Source organism: Amborella trichopoda, chromosome 13 (assembly GCF_054954075.1).
Source record: "Amborella trichopoda isolate Santa Cruz 75 chromosome 13, AtrichopodaSantaCruz75HAP2 v2.0, whole genome shotgun sequence".
NCBI classification, from domain to species: domain Eukaryota; kingdom Viridiplantae; phylum Streptophyta; class Magnoliopsida; order Amborellales; family Amborellaceae; genus Amborella; species Amborella trichopoda.
In genome coordinates this window covers 2866000-2883104 of record NC_142348.1, presented here as the reverse complement: position 1 = coordinate 2883104, position 17105 = coordinate 2866000, and the positions used below count along the sequence as shown (strand labels likewise).

The 17105-nt window shown below is 33.6% G+C and overlaps 1 protein-coding gene across 4 annotated transcripts; it reads left to right on the top strand.

Moving 5' to 3' along the window:
- Positions 1–4872: 4872 nt before the first annotated feature.
- On the top strand, positions 4873–13075 carry LOC18428221 (small G protein family protein / RhoGAP family protein). 4 transcript variants are annotated; one of them, XM_006837258.4, is made up of 10 exons: positions 4873–5302; positions 6594–6680; positions 6834–7150; positions 9045–9107; positions 9198–9216; positions 10274–10372; positions 10475–10552; positions 10912–11156; positions 11887–12070; positions 12726–13075. In XM_006837258.4, exons 2-10 carry the CDS (start codon positions 6620–6622, stop codon positions 12875–12877), a joined length of 1218 nt encoding a protein of 405 aa, XP_006837321.1. In that variant the 5' UTR covers positions 4873–5302; positions 6594–6619; the 3' UTR covers positions 12878–13075. The 4 variants fall into 4 exon arrangements, with proteins under 4 accessions (XP_006837321.1, XP_020519311.1, XP_020519310.1 ...); XM_020663652.2 differs by having other exon boundaries at positions 4973–5302; positions 6834–7096; XM_020663651.2 differs by having other exon boundaries at positions 4974–5302; positions 6613–6680.
- Positions 13076–17105: the final 4030 nt, after the last annotated feature.

Below are 17105 nucleotides of genomic sequence, written 5' to 3'. Positions count from 1 at the left end.
ATTTTCAAAATTTAAGATGTTTCCTTTGAACTTTGTGCCCGGTCATGGGCGGAGCCCCACCTGCCCGATTACACATCTAACAGTCAACAATGATTGTGATGTCTTTATACCAAAAGTAAATGGTCATATTGTATATATTTTCCATGCATTGACCAGTGTTTTAAAGGTTTTAGAACCTGAAGCACATCTTCAATCACTTGAAATGTTTTCTGGACTCTTCTGTGAGTTTGGAAGTTTCAAAAATAGGTATACATTAGATGATTTTTGAAGAATTGAAATGAAGAGTCTAGAGCAAAATATAGATCATTTTTAAGACTTCAAATTTATTTTTTGTAAAATCATAATCATGTGGTCGAAATGATATATGTAGTAAGGTTTTGATCCTCAATCCATCCATGTGGATAGGAAGGGAGTCCTTCTCGAAAGAGAACCACACCCCTGAATTACTGTGAAGATAGCATCTTCTCTGTAGCGTGACCTTTTTATCAAGTACAATATATGGCATGTGATTAACATTCTATGTAGAATCGGGTCTTGTTATAAGGCTTATGTTATGTTATGTTATTAGCATTTGATACTGATATGAATCATAAAAATATTAATTCTAAAATTGGCTTTTCAAACATGATTTGGTCACATGTAATTTAAATCAAGTTAAATTTATGTGACTTAGATTAGATATTTTTGTGCGGAGTCGGTAAAATAATAATAAGAGAAGTTTGAGTTTCTAAAGTATCATGACTATTGTCTCAGTAAAGTCCTAAGATATACAGTTATGCATGTCCATGTTGTACACTAAAACCTATTGTACACTAAAACCTTATTTTATCCTCTTAAAACAAAATAGTCTAGCCATCGATAAGGAAACCTTATAAACTAAAATTAAAACATTTGAAGAAGGCTGAGTGTGGTTTGAAAATCTATGTTCAACCTTATTATGAAATTTAAAATTTTAAAAAATGATGCAGGTCCAGCAAATTTATAAACATTTGAAAATTAACTGTTCATGTAACTTGTTACATGATGTACTATTTTTAGGATTTGAAATTCTTTTTTTTGTTTTTTGTTTTTTTTTCCGATTTTGAGATACTCTTTTCTACTGGATTTCTTGGGTTCACCTTACTTCTGCGTAAGTTTTTTCCTTGCTTTTGCGCTTTTATATTTATATATCGGTGGAACCACCTGCTCGGCTGCTCATTCCAAATGGACGAAATTGGCGGCTAAGGTGCACGCCATCTCATTTGGAAAGCAACATGCATGACAAGAATAAAAAATGATTATACTTTCCCACAAGAGCAAAATGTACATATGCTCCCTCATGCAAAACCTACTTGGACTGTTCTCGAGACCCCAAATTTTCTGTTAATGATTTACTTAACTTAGCCCCTACTGAAACAAAAATTGCTTAGTAGATCCTTGAGTGCATGCAAAAAAAATAACGCCCTAAAATTGTACACGGATCAGATCTTAATAACTTTGTTTATTTGTTTATTTTCTTCAATTATTTATCCAGTATCCCAAAATTTAAGATTGAAATAAGTGGTTGTTTTGATTGAGAGGTAAATGTACAATATGCTCCAAGGGAGCACGGTACATGCGCTTAAATAATTTTTGCTTTCTTATACTATTTACTTCCGGGCAAGCTTTCTATGCTTCTCCTACAGCATAAAACTTATATACTGCCTTTTATCCAATCCTCCATTCTGAATAGAGGTTAAGATTGCTTCAATCACAATGTCATGTCTCTACATTTTTTTATTTTTAATTTTTTTTTATATAAACTATTTTGACACCAAATTTTGTACGTTCAATCCTCTATTAATCTTGCACTAGTGAAAAATATTAAAAAAAAAATTTCAATAAAATAAAATAACCATACCCTTAAAATATTTGAGGGGTATTTTGATCATTATATTTTATCAAAAAATTATTTTTAATATTGTTTATAGGTGCGCCCCATTGAGAAGATGACATGTACCAAATTTTATATCCATACAATTTGTATATAAGAAAAACTAAAAATAAAATACTTTGAGACGTCAGATCTAAGATCAAATGATGAGTGTCTCTCTTGATCAAAATTGGACGGTTGGATGGTAGGGGAAACATAGATCTTCTATGCTGTAGAAGAAGTATAAAAACCTTTCCCTTTACTTCCGGGCCGTATATATGGCCAAGTTGACTTAACTATCATTTTCTCTTGAAAAATATAAATATTTTTATTTTATTTAAAAAATAAACCTACCTCCTTTTCTAAAATTGGCACTTCATAATGGTGAATCATGTCTTTGCTAAATGACCACCTTAACCCCATTTTTTTCTCTCTCGTACTCTCTCATCCCAAACTCCTTTCTATTAAAAGGACAAAAGATTGGTTTAAAAAGACATGGTTGGGAGTAGTGAAAAAATATATAGCGATTTATGGCTTTATTGAGGGTATGGTCATTGATAGAGCAGAAAGACGAACCATGATTTGTTTAATTAACCTCAAATAATTGAAAAAAAAGGTTGGTGATGATAAAGTCGTTAACATACCAACACTTTAAATTATACATGGCAAGCCTCATTCAATGGAAATGTTTGGGTGGAGTTTTTGGTCAAATATGAAAAGCCTCATTCAATGGAAATGTTTGGGTGGAGTTTTTGGTCAAATATGAAAAGCTTTCAAATTTGATCATTGCCTCCTTGTATCCTTCTGATATATTATTTCTGTGACGTCTTTTTATGTATCTCTAGGTACATTATTTTTAAATATTTTAAGATTTGTTAGTGAACTGATAATAATGATACAATTACAACTTCGTAGTAATTGTTTGATCAAAGTTATATATGCATAGAGATTGATAAAATGCTCATACCCTAAACAACCAAATTAAGGTTCACCTCAAAAATTAATTACAAGGGGTTGATTTGATGCCCAAAAATCCTCAAATCGATCATCTTGACCTTAAAATGTAGAAATAATAAAAGATGGTTTTCAATTCTTGGAAATAAAGCATTTTTTGGACGATCAATTTTCAATATTTTTAAGTTTTCACAAATATGCTCGATCTACATCATTTTAAAATTTTAAAATTTATAATTAGAAATGAAAATAAATTTTCAAACCATTCCAAATATTTTTAATACTAAAATAACATCTTTCAACATTGAACGTGCGATTTACTTTGATTGTTTAGGCCTCGTACAAACTACACCCTTATATGAAAGGAAAAAGTTTGTATAAGGTTGCAACCTTATACTGTTGAGGAAAGGTACATCTCAAAAATCCTAAAGTGGAGAGTGTTTCTACATAGGAAAACCCTCCAACTAATCATCTCGACCTTGAGATGAATGGACATGAAGAAAAAAGAGAATTCCAAGTTCAAAAAATAATATATCTTGTAAAAAGTCATATGGACTGTCTGTTTTCAAGATTTTCAAGTGTTTATTGATTTGCTTGATATATACTATTTTTAAAATTTTCAAACTTCTAATTGGAGATAAAAAGAGATTTTGAAACTGTCATAAGATTTTCGATGCCAAAACGACATCTCTAAGTAAATCTTATAGGTACACCTGACTTCTACGGTATAAGGAGGCAACCTTATGCAAACCTCACCCCATATGAAAAGGTGGTAAAAATATCTAAAGGAAGTTCTCTTGAGGGCCTCGTACGAGCAAGGAATCAATCACTGCATTCAGGTTTTACGTATATATAAGAAAATAACCGAGTTTAGAAGGGAGTCGACAGTTTCGCATTGTAAAACGATGATTGTTTGCAATAAAATAGTGATCTGAACTACCGATTCACTTATTCAAACTGGTTTTTTGGCGGTTCATTAGTTTTTTTCGTGTTTTTCTGGGATTTATTGTTTTTTCACAATGTAAAACGACAACCTGAATCGCCAATTCACGGATAGGGACCGGTTTTTTGGGCACCCAATCTGGGTCACTGATGTGCTTTTCAAATCACTAGTTATTTATAGGAAAATTATTAAAAATATGCCTTAATTTTCACCTAATTGGAAAAAAAAAAAACCCTCAAATTTTATAAACCTCATCCACACTATTTTTTCTCAATTGTGACTTTTTTTTGTGTGACCAAAATAGCCTTCACAATAGTCGTATTACCGTAATGACTAAGCATTATGGTGCTTTAAGTACCGTAATGACCAGACTAAGCATTCCAGTACTTTAAGTACTGTAATGACCAAGCTAAACATTACAGGACTTAAAATACTATAATGCTTAAATTTCCAGTAGTTTTCCATTAGTTTTTAAGGATTTACAGTACTTTAAGTACTGTAATGACGAAGCTAAACACCGCAATGCTCAAAGTTCAAGACATTTCGGTACTTTAAAGACCGTAAGCACGTTGTAATGCTCAAAATTCAATTTGATTGAAATGCGACAAAGTACTCTTGAAACTTGCTCGAAAAAAAAAAAGGGAAAGATTTCGTACCTCAAAGTAAAAGCCCAATGAGATGTGGAAAATGATGGAGAAAGAGACTTAGAGAGCATTACGGTCTTTAAAGTACTGTAATATTTAGCCTGGTCATTACGGTACTTAAAGTAATGTAATGTTTAGGTTGGTCATTACCGTAATGCAGTAGTCAGTACGGTAATATGACTACAGTGAAAGTTATTTTAGTAAAAAATATTAAAAAAAAAAAAAAAAAGAATGCAGGTGAGGTTTATGAAAATTGAAAAATTTATCTTAATCTGACGAAAATTAAAGTACATTTACTATAATTTTCTTTATTTCTATATAGAGAACCGGGTCCTCCCGTGAATTGAAATAAAAATATAGGCATTTTCGAAATTCTGAAGACCTCATTGCCCCTAATTTTTTAGCAAAATTTAGCCAAGGATGACGATGAGCGGTTAGTCTAGTTGGAGTCCTTCAATCCTCAAACAATAATATTCGTACACGTGTCACGCGAAGATTCCACCATGGCAATAGACCTCGTCATTGCACGCTCCATGACTTCGTTGGTCTAATTGCAAAGGAGTAAAGCAATTTTTGGCCCCTATAAATTGACCTAAAAGTGGAAAATACAATATTTTCGGATTCACCCATTTTGAACAGAAAAGCACTCTGAAAATTCTCAGAAACCCTAATTTTACAGTTCTCTTTGATCCATCTTGATCAGAGAGCTTTTTGGAAGCTATAGCATTTACAGGGTTCTTGAAGCTTGGAGCTCTCTGGGCAGGACAGCAATGGTGTTTCTAAGCATCCATAGAATTTGGTGGTTCTTGGAGCTCTTTTGAGGCAACTTTTGGCATTTCTCTGAAATACGTCTGGTTCCATCGAATAAAGGTCAGTAAGATCATGAATAAGGAAACTCTGCTTCGATGGCGCCCAGAACTCTCTCTCTCTCTCTCTCTCTCTCTCTCTCTCTCTCTCTCTCTCTCTCTCTCGGTATTTGATTTTTTATGTGAATTTCTCTGATGTCCACCTCAAATAAACAGGTTAACTTTATAGATGTAAATTTTGAGGAAAAGGTTAACTTTATACGCACAACATTCCTAATATTTTTTTGTTTCATGTGTTTTTCATTTCTTTCATGTAGCACAGTTTTTCATCTTCTGATAGCTTTGTGATGGTTTGATTATACTCTTATAGATATTCAACATGTTCTCATGTTTTTAACCTCGATTAGGCCAGGTTAGGAGAGGCCTTGTGGAAACAGAAAAAATAGAATTGAAATTATAAATTGATGGAAAAGAATCAAGATTATCTTATCTTTTACTCTGATTATTTTTGTTCTTGTTAGAATTAAAGAGATTGAACGTGGATAATATTGATTTTTGCCTGGATATCCAAGGATTGCTTTATTTGTTCTTTGTCTGAATTTATAATGTTGTTTTATGACCTGGATTGCTTCATATACATTCAATAATTGGTTTGTTTTCTTGCTTCTACCTTATTTTACCTTTTATTTGACAAAAATCACAGCCTACTTTGTACAGACATATGTTGTTTAGAAAGAGATTGGCTTTGCTACAGGCTAATCTTCTTGAAATCCAGAAGCTTGGACAAGCGACGTGTAAATGTAATAACTTCTATATTAATTGCCCCTAGGAATTTGATAGATTGTATGCAACAATATTTGTTTTTTTGACTTCTGAGACAGTTTTCGTTTTCCTTTACGTTTTTTCCTTTCCTGTACACATACATCTTCATATACACATGGTGTACTTGATCCACACATCCTGTTATTCATTGCTATCGATTCCACTATAGAAAAGAAAATAATTATGGAGATGTGAATCACCTGAGCTTGTGAGAAAAATGGTTTTCATGATCTTTCCACGAGTATTACTTTGGTGAGTTATAATTTGCTTGGGTGCTTAAATTTATATTCAATTTTTTTTGAGATAACATATTGGTCGTATTAAAGGGTTTTACGGGTCTTACATAAATGATTCATAAGTTTGTTTTGGCTTGAGAAGTATTATGTTTGTAACTGTACTTGAATTTTTATTACTTTTTTATCAATTGCCTAGTTTTTCTCTCTGATGTTTTCTTAGTTTAACAATCAAGTGTTAGATTAGGTGCTGAAATATGTGTAATTTTTTATATGCTTATCTATTTTATTTCTGTTCAGTTGCATATTTTTTCAACAGAAATCCCATGTCTTCAACAGTCCCTCCACAGTGGCGTGAGAAGGCAACTGATTTCTTTTCATCCTCAGGTAGGTTTCAAACTGTTCCTGAATTTATTTAACTGAATTCATCAGAATAAAAAATTCCAACTTCAAAGTGGGACTTGCTAAAAGATGTCCCGTTAGTGCAATTGTTGCCATTTAGATGATTTATGTGATAGTTTGTTGTTTAATTGTATGTAGGCTTTAAACTAAAACAGGCAGGACAATCTGCCGGGTCATTTGCAAAGGATGCAAGTGGTAATGTTGTCGATGTGGCTGAAAAAGTTGGGTCGTTAGTGAAGAAGAGATGGTCTCTTATTCAGCAGTCAAGACAACAACAAGCCCCTCGAGAATCTGTACAAGAGCGCCTTATCTTTGCAGCTGCTTCGACTAGCACATTGTTGAAGAAGGGTTTCTCAGAGACCAAGGACAAGGTGGCCATAGGAAAGACAAAAGTTGAAGAGGTACTCTCAGAGACCAAGGACAAGGTTTCCATAGGAAAAACAAAAGTTGAAGAGGTACAACCCACATATACCAGGAACTGATCCCCTAAAAAAAATCCATATATACCAACATGTGTGGTGCATTTATTTTGTATTTTCTTTTTTCTGAAGCTTATTATGTGGGAAAACCTGAAAAGCACTTACTTTTAGTCGTCACTAAATGTATCACAAGGAACGTGGGCATTGTGGTGTAATTTGTAGCATGGGTTCATGGATTATTTACCACATGCTTCTTCAGTGCTGGAACTGTAGAGATTTTGCCTGTCATTTATATCTCTCAGAGTCTAAACTATAGGCTCACGTAGTTCTAATTACTGTTAGGCATACAATGTATGATAGCTATATTGGGCCATGTCCGAAGATCAAGGTCAGCCAGATACTTCGATTGTTTGGGCCCCTTCTTCTCAAGTGCATCAGCAGCTAGTGAATATGATGAACATTGACCCCTGGCTTGCTCTTTCATTCTGATGATGAACATTTCATCCAAAGAAACTGAAAGCAACTAGAGAAGAAATATTCTTCGCTGCCTGATAAAAAACTCTATGATATAGAATATTCTAGTTGTGGATGCACTTTGCTCTATACTTAAGTCCAGAATAGACTGAATTGTCCTGAAACTAGACTTGCTTCCTTGCTGCAAGCTTGCATTCTTCTTTATATGAGTTCTTCCTATGGTTGTTTTGGAGACTGAGAGTCAAGGCACTGAATTGAATTGAACACTATGCCTTTCTACCATCCTCAGCATGATCTTTACATATTTCTCTTATTCTCATCAAGGAAAGAGCACAAAACAGTCCAATAGAATCTAAAGATTCCTTATATGATATGAAGTTTGAGCAATGAGATTGTGATAGTTTTTGGATCACTTAGTAAGCATTTATGCCATGGGGTTTTCATGTCCTTTAGGACCTTATAAGGAGGGATATGGTGATGATGATGAAAAAGTATTAGTAACTTGCCTGGTCCTTTCAGGAATCCGGCTCAGGTCAGGACGGTTGGAGATGGGTTTTCATAGCACTACGTCTCAAGTTCCATTCCTATGTCACCTTGTCAAAAAAAAATAAAATTGCCTAGTCCTTCAGTGTGGGTTTATGGGAAATTTTTACAAGAATTTTCACTTGCTTGATCGTTTAGTATGGGTTTTGGGGGAAGTCTTGAGAACTTGCCTATTTTCTTGAAGAAAATAAATGCTTTTTTGCACTTGCATTTTGTTACATTGAGTTTTTGGCCTGTAGCCATCTCAAAATTGGATAGAACCCCTTTCATAGCAATAGCAGTAATAATAGAGGCTTCACAAAAAATCACAGCATCATCAGCATAAAAGAAATGCGAAACCCCATAATCACACCCCGAAGGAAAAGCCCTAGGTATCATCCCTTGCATAATCACATAATCCAACCCTCTACTGAGGGGAGATTCCCTAATATGAGGGGGATGCCTCGCAAGCTGGGCTTCTAGAGATGAGGCCTTTTGGCAAAGCCAAGTCAATTTCAGGCCACCAAACCTTACAATTGATGAGAAGGGCCGGGGAAGCGTGTACATTGTCACACTTCCTGCTTTCCAAAGGTGCCTAGAGGACGGGCCAGATGCAGCAGAGTGACGTCCCTGGAGCGGATTCCCCACCTCAAGGCACGTCACTTTGAGATACATCTCACTTGAATGCACAACTTTTAGTTTCTGTCTACCCTAAATCTTGTTAGCTTGGTTTGGATCATGTCTAAGGAATAGTTACTTAGTGCTTTAGGATCTGTCTCGGGCTGGACCTTTAAGAAGCAATAGTGATCATCCGTATTCTGTCTATACGTGTGCTTATATGATTATATCACTTGGAATACTTGCTTGTTGAATTCAAGAAGAAATTCTGATTTCCTTGATGATCAATCTTGAGCCCTGACTTCTAGTTTTTCAGGCTGCCAAGAAGACTGCAAGTAAAAGTAAGAATATATTGACGAACCTTGAGAGATGGCAAAAGGTATTCTTGGGTATACATTGAGCCTTTTATTTTGATGTTTTTTATTGTATAGATGTAGGTTCTTACCTCTTGTTTTTTTCATATTTTCAGGGTGTAGCAAGCGATGACGGTGAGTACAGCATATCTTTCACCATTTGAATTATTATACCAATCTCTGACCTTTTGTCCACATATCTTCACGTTGCCAGTCATCTTCGTCTGTTCTGTGGGTTATTGAATCTTATTGGTCCGCTTCTTTTCTCTGAAGTTAAAAATTTCACAATAAATGTTAGTTTCAAACTTCACCTCTAGAAGACATGGTAGAAATCCTCAAGATGATGGCCAAAATGGTTGACCAGCAAAGAATGGTCCCCAATCTCATTCTATCACAAGCCTCCTCATAGTAGTGCAAAACAAGAGAATGATGGCATACTACCAAATCTAATATTAGAAAAGCAAAACATAACCTGACCAAATGTTCCAATTATAATTTCATTGGACTGGATCAGCATCTGGTTTTCATGATGGCCATGAGTCTATCAGTCTTACCTTTTAACTGTTGTGAAATCCAACTTTCCTACAGGATTCCAGAAAGTCCTGACTCCTATACACTGCTGCATTGGCATCTTAAGGTAACCAATACATGAAATATGTGATGTTTAGGTATTTGAAAATGTCATTCAGAACAAATCTAGATTCTGCTAAGGCTTCTGTGTGCTTGTGACTTTGCTGACCATTAGTGACAATTGACCACTTTGTTCATGTTCTTATGACTGGGCTTAAATAAACATGAAAAACAAGAGGGAACTTTGAGCCCATTATGGCGAGTCAATCATGGGGAACTGGACCTGATTTCTGTGTTCCACTTCAGCTAACTGCTGTTGAGTTTTACCCTCGTGATTTTATGTTTGGTGCTTCCATGTAGCAGGCTTTTATTTAAAGTTCTTTTTTTTTTTTTTTTTTGTTTGAAGTTTGACGTTTTGTGTTTCTGTATAAAACTATCTAAATTGTTTTAAACTTCATCTCTATTACAATTTTTTTATTAAAAAATACACACTCAGTGTGTCAAGAAATAACCTTACTGCATTATGATAAATTGTTTTAAATTTCATCTCTATTACAATTTTTTTATTAAAAGATACACTTTCAATGTGTCAAGAAATAACCTTACCGCATTATGATTTTAGTATTTGGAGTCCCACTTGAGGTTACTGTACAGAGACAGCAATCCAGCAGGCCCATTCCTGAAGTATTGGTCACGTGTGCTGATTACCTCATATTATCAGGTGATTGTCTTTGAGCCTAAAGAGACATTACATAACCATTTCTTGTCTAACCTAGTTTTTACAAACTCTGACACTGGAGTTCTTTTCTTGATGCTGCTTTAGGCCTACATACTGAATACTTGTTCAAAGCTGAAGGAGATAGAAAAGTCATTCAGAATCTGATTTCTCTCTACAACCAAGGTATCACAGCTTCAGTATGAATTGGTTTAATTTTCAAATTGTTGAGAATTTTTTGTGAGGTTTCCGCTAGCCTTTTCAAACGCAGACCACAGCTTAACAAGCAAAGGGTTGCAAATCAGGGAATATTGTTTGCTGTTTTATTTTTTTCACAAATGTGGTTCTACTTGTTTGGTCCCGTTTATTCTCCAAGGAATCCAAATTGTTAAACAACTCAATGAGAATCACTTTTAGGTCAATGACCTTAAAATCATGCTAATTTGGGACTTTGATATCATTTTAGACTTCAACTCTAGTAATTCGGATTGCATTGTTTATCAATTATTGGAAAGAAAAATCTGAGCATCTTGTTGCTGCTACAGATTGGCATGCAGCTTTACCAGAGGGTGTACGCCCAGTTGATGTGGCAGCTCTTATGAAGTTCTATCTAATGAGTCTCCCTGAGCCCCTTACGACATTTGCACTCTACCATAAGATTAAGAATGCTCGAGTCAGTGTTCAAGATATGAGAAATGCATTGAAGATGCTGCCCAATGCTAGCTACTCAACACTAGAGTTTGTGACAGCATTGCTACTTCGTGTGAGCAAGAAATCGTCTCTTAACAAGGTGAATTGATTGCACATAATTTTGGAAAATAAAAATATTCTAATTTTTTAGGGAAAGCGATTGGTGCTTCTAAATGAGCACCAAATGGTGCACCCCCTCCCTCCAAAACCAAAAAAACCACTCCTGAGGAGGTGAAGGGACCCCTCCCTCCAAAACCACTCCACCTTTATTCCAAAAACAATCTTCTCAAAAAATAAAAACCAAAACTAGATGTGAGCTCCAAAAGTGTTCCAACTCTATTGCTACCCCAAAATCAAATCTGGACCATCCATTTGAATGGGTAGTGGAGCCGATGGATTTGGAACCGTTTTGGAGCTCCAAAACAGATCTTTTTTGAAGGAGCATGATGTGAAGGTGATTTGAAGTTCTTTTGGGTCCCTCATCTACCTCAAAAGTGGCTTTTGATGTGGGGAGCACCATTCCAATGGGGGATGTGAAGGTGATTTGGAGTTCTTTTGGGTCCCTCATCTACCTCAAAAGTGGCTTTTGATGTGTGGAGCACCATTCCAATGGGGGCATTAAAACCTTTTTCCTTTCTATAATTAATGTATTGTCTTTTTGTTCAGTGGTCTAGATTGCTCGATCTGTTTGCAAAGTTGATTCCTTTGTTCTCTCATGTACCTTTTCCATTTCACTTTTGTTTTTCCATTTCCTTTTTTATTTCTTTCTATCATATGTATTTCTTCATCTGTTCAGTGTGACACATGTAATATCATAAAATTGTTTGCAGATGGATTCTCGTAGCCTTGCTATTGAAATGGCACCAGCCATTATTTGCCAAGAAGGAGACTGGAGACGCCAACCAATTGGAGGAAATGGTGAGACGAGCTCTATTTTGGGCGTACCCTTCAAGTTAAATAGGTCTTCTAGTTTAAGGGATCAACCTCCATACGACGCATGGGACGACCTTTCTGGTGAGCTTTTTTTCATGATTTTTAACTTGCATTATTCCTGTGTAATTGAGAATTATCTTGGAATCTGATGCTTTTACATCCCTTTGATTATTTTTATACTATAATCTGATGCTTTACATACGTTTGATTACTCAATATTTTTTATGTTAAAATCTGAACTTTTGCATCCCTTCGATTATTTAGTGGGTTATTCTTTATTACCAAAACCAATATCGAATTATTGATGTTTGGATTTAATATCGAATTATCGATGTTTGAATTTATTTAGAGAACTTCAAGAATAGAAATTCTGAATTGCTACCGGATACTCCCAGTTTTTCTTAGTATTACTTGTTCGCTACATATTAAGTGTATATTTGGATTCTATCAACTTATATTGGACTGATCCATGCTGCATAATGTTTTTTTTTAAAAAAAACTATATATGCTCAACTTCCTGGTAACACTGTCGATTTTCCTATCACAGCTTGTATAACACTAACACTTTGATCCACAATGATGTGGTGCATTTTTATAAGGTTATAATTCATGTTTTCCTTAATGTATTGTAAATTTTTTGGACAATAAATATTTCATCATTTGTTGCAAATATTTATTGGGATCGAATTTTGACTTGTGAAGAAATGCCTTTGTTATGCTCTGCTTGTTTTCTCAGACGATGGTGACAACGAGAGTCTGGATGCTTCTTCATCGATCCCACTGGACGATGGTATTCCTACTGACTTTGGTGCCATCGAGGTCGTCCAGTGCCTCATTGAAAATCACAATGCAGTTTTTACAGATGCAAATGAGACAATTTGGAAATAAAACTGCATACTAATCATCGTTATTTTTCCCGTGTCCCATTTTTTCATTAAGTGGTGGTGTTTCTTGCGGTCTCTTGCCGATGTATGGAGAGAGAGACACAAAATTCCTTGTGAAACAAGTTTGTAAAAAGAATATTAAAATTTTGAACCTATATGTAACCGTGGCCATCTATTTTTTTCTGGCCATCTATTTTCTTCCCTTCTAATGTTGATCGTTGCGTATCTTGATACAAGCGAGCCTGCGTTCGTAAATCTTGACCACTTGCACGATAGATAATGTTGCCCTTCTTGTTGGAAGTACTTGTTTTTTTTTTGGAAAACTATTGACGGTTGAAATGTATTACGGTATTCAAGAAATTTTATGTTGGACTTTGTGCTCCAATGACACTAATGGTTAATAATACTTGCCGGCCTCCTTATATCAAAAAGTTAATAGTCTTATTATATATATTTCCTTTTTATAATGGGTGTCTTTTAAAAAATAATGAAGTGGACAATTTGATTGCACACATTTTCCCTTTTAAATTTTTTTTTAATAAAATATTGGGTAATCAAACGTCTGAATTTCATAAGTACCTCTTAAAAGCAAGCCAAATTTGGGCATTTTTGTTTGTATAAAGTACCCACCTTATAATATACAAGGCGCGCCAAATTTTACTGGAAGATGTAGCTACAGTACCAAAAACTTTACTATAGCTTGAAAAATCCATGTTCTAACTCTAATTATGAAATGTAAAATTTTTAAATAAGTGTAAATTAAGTAGATTTATAAACATAAGTATTGAAAATAAACAGTCCAAGTAACTTGTTGTAAAATGCTATATTTTTACGATATGAAACTCCATGTTTTCTTTCAATCCATACATCTTAAAGTCAAGATGATTAATTAGAAGGTTTTCCAGTTTCGGAATACTCTTTTTTATTGGATTTTTGAGATATACCTTGCTTCCATAATATAAGGTTGCAACATTATGTAAAAATTTTCCTTTTTTCTAGTGAGACTATATGATATTAGACTATTTATTTTTGTTTCAAGGCGGTCACAATCAAGAAATGTGTTTTAAAGTCTAAAAGATTTCCTAATATAATTTAAGCTTGTCAATGGGCCACTTCAGACCTCTTGATACAGTTCAATGGCTGATGTTGATTGAGACTTCCTTGCATTAAAAGTAAATAATCTTATTGCATACTTTTGTTCTTTTTTAATATCCATATTTTACTATTTTACGGAAAATCCTACATATAAAATATTTCGCTGCTTTTAAGTAAGAACTTATTGAGTATTTTCAATGCAAGTATTTCATTTTTAAAATAATATAAAAAAAATTATTTCATTTTAAAAAATACTTGTTTCACAAAAAGGGCTCCAATGACTGATTCTATTTGATCAATAATGAGATCTAGGATTTCATGAGCTCCATTGCCCTTTTTTTTTTTTGGAAGATTAATCATTTAATAGATCAAATTATTTCCTTCTTTCTTTTGAAGCTAATCATAAAGTGAATGAAAAATGTTCAACTGGATCACAAAGAGTATCAAAGATATTTTATATAATTTTAAGTTACTCAAATCCATGCATCACCTACTTGACCATGATTTAACATTCAACTTGCATTTAGCTCCTAGTTACTCTTTAATTTCATAATTATTTGTAATTAGTTTTGTTATACCTTTTTTTAAGGATTATACTTGGTGCCATATCAAACCATACAACCTACCTGAAGAATAACTAAAAAAAAAAATCAATACAAAGCCGTGTGTCTTGTTAGGGTTGCTTAAGTACTTGCTTAATGTAAAGGATGAGAGAGAGAGTATTGGGCAGTTCATACAGAAACTAGTTTTTATGTTTCAATATTGTAACTTTTTACTGTTTATAGAAATTCTAAGAAGAGAGAATAATGTTTACTTGTTAATTACTTTGGAATACAGCATTATTTTTAAAAAGAAAAAGTCTATAGTATATGTCAATCGTATACTATCGAAGTATGCCACACCCCAAAAACCTATAAAACAAAAGAAGAAGAAGGTTGTTTCCATGTTAGAAAACATTCGAATTAATCATCTCAATCTCAAATAATAATAATAATAATAATAATAATATAATAATAATAATAATAAATTCAAATCACATGAATAGTGCATCTTGTAATTTATTATCTGAACTATCTACTTTCGAATTTTTTAAGAGTATGTAGATATGGCAGGTCTATATAATTTTTAGAGTTTTAAAATACATAATTATGATTAACAATAGATTTTTATGCCATCGTAAATCCATCCGCCATTCAAACAACATCTTTCGGCATAATTTTATAGTGTGCTTTCCCAAATTATCAACTTAATTCCAATAATATAAAGTTTACACCTTATACAAACCTCACCCTTATAAAAAATTGTTAATATTATTTATGCGAGCGTAACAACATTTGTATTTAACATTAATTTATTTTCAACTATCAAAATAACAAGGTCTCCACAAATTATCAACTAACTTCTCACTAATAAAATTGTGTCCTTATCCATAAATATTTACATTTTTAGTGTTAAATTTTTACATTTAATTATTCATAATTATTCATATTCATGATGTCCATATGATGTTTTAAATTTTTACATTTTTAGTGTTAAAATTTTACATTTAATTATTCATATTCATAATTTTTAAATTTAATTATTCATCAATTTTTACATCTATTTTTCAAAATTTATTTATTTATTCATATTCATGATGTCCACGTTAGAGATTACATGTCCTTAAAAATTAAGCCCAAACATCCATCTCAAAAATAGATTTTGAAAAGGTGACTCATTTCTACATGGACTCATAGGGACCGTGTCCTTAATTAAAGGCTGCGGTTTGTATAGAGCCCAGGCTCTAAACCATCAAATTAGAGCCTAACTTCAAATAGTGTCGGGAAATGTGGTTTCAACACTTGAAATCTTTGTGATAGCCTTAAAATATATTTTCATCTTTATCTATAAAGTTTAAAGTTTCAAAAATAGTGTAGATCAATAGATCTACGAAAACTTGAAAATCATGAAAATTGACGGTCCAAAAATGCACTACAAATTCCCTATTTCCAAAACTTGAAATCCATTTTTTTTCATGCCTATGCATCTTGATGTCGAGATAATCAATTTGAGGATATTTGGGCATCAGTCCAAAAATGCACTACAAATTCCCTATTTCCAAAACTTGAAATCCATTTTTTTTCATACCTATGCATCTTGATGTCGAGATAATCAATTTGAGGATATTCGGGCATCAAAACAACCTCTTCTAGTGAAATTTTTGAGGTAGGCTTAAATTTGATTGTTTAAACCCTTGGCTCTATATAAACTTTTCCCTTAATTAAAAGGAGATAAGAGTAATTTAGACCACAGCAAAAAATAAATAGTCATGGTATTGTTACCAGTCCTCTTTGAACCCCTATTGCCTAGCACTCCCAATCAGAGGAAGTTATTTTCCATCATGAAATAGCTTTTTCCAATCTCAAGTTTCACCATATTTTTCTAACTCCAAATCCTCCCAAATTTTAATCTCATCCTGTAATTACACCCACTTAAAAGTGCTAATTATAAAATTTAAAGTTATAAAAATAGGGTAGATCTACGTACACTTAAAAAAATAAAAAATGAACCTTCTACATGATGTATTACAATATTGACTACTTTTAGGACTTCTCTTTTTAACAAGATGACCAATTAGATAGTTATTCCAATAAAAATCGTTTGCCATGAGCTTCTAATATGCGCCTGCTTTTATGTTCTATAAGAATGATGCATTGTATATAAACTTTTTCCAGGAGTACTCCTAAGCAACTCAAGAACTTTTTTTATCAGTGGAGAATAAAGACCCCTACCCGTTTTAGAAATAGTCAGTAGTTTTCGATTGCATCAGTGGAAATATTTTTATCAGTGGAAAATAAAGACCTCTACCCATTTTAAAAATAGTCAGTAGTTTTTCGAATGCGTAAGTGGGAATAGAAACCTACCCCTTTTAGAAATAGTCAGTAGTTTTTGAATGCATAAGTGGGAATAGAAACCTAGGTTGGTAGCTAAGGCTTGCGTGGTGCTACCACCACGACCTCAACCTCATTACCAAACATCCCAACTCCTAAACATATATTGGTAAACTCTAGATAATTACACAGTCCAGGTGTACGGTGTAAACCGAAATCTAGGAGAAATGTATTCGATAAGGACCTGTTTGGTTCCCTGGATTCAGA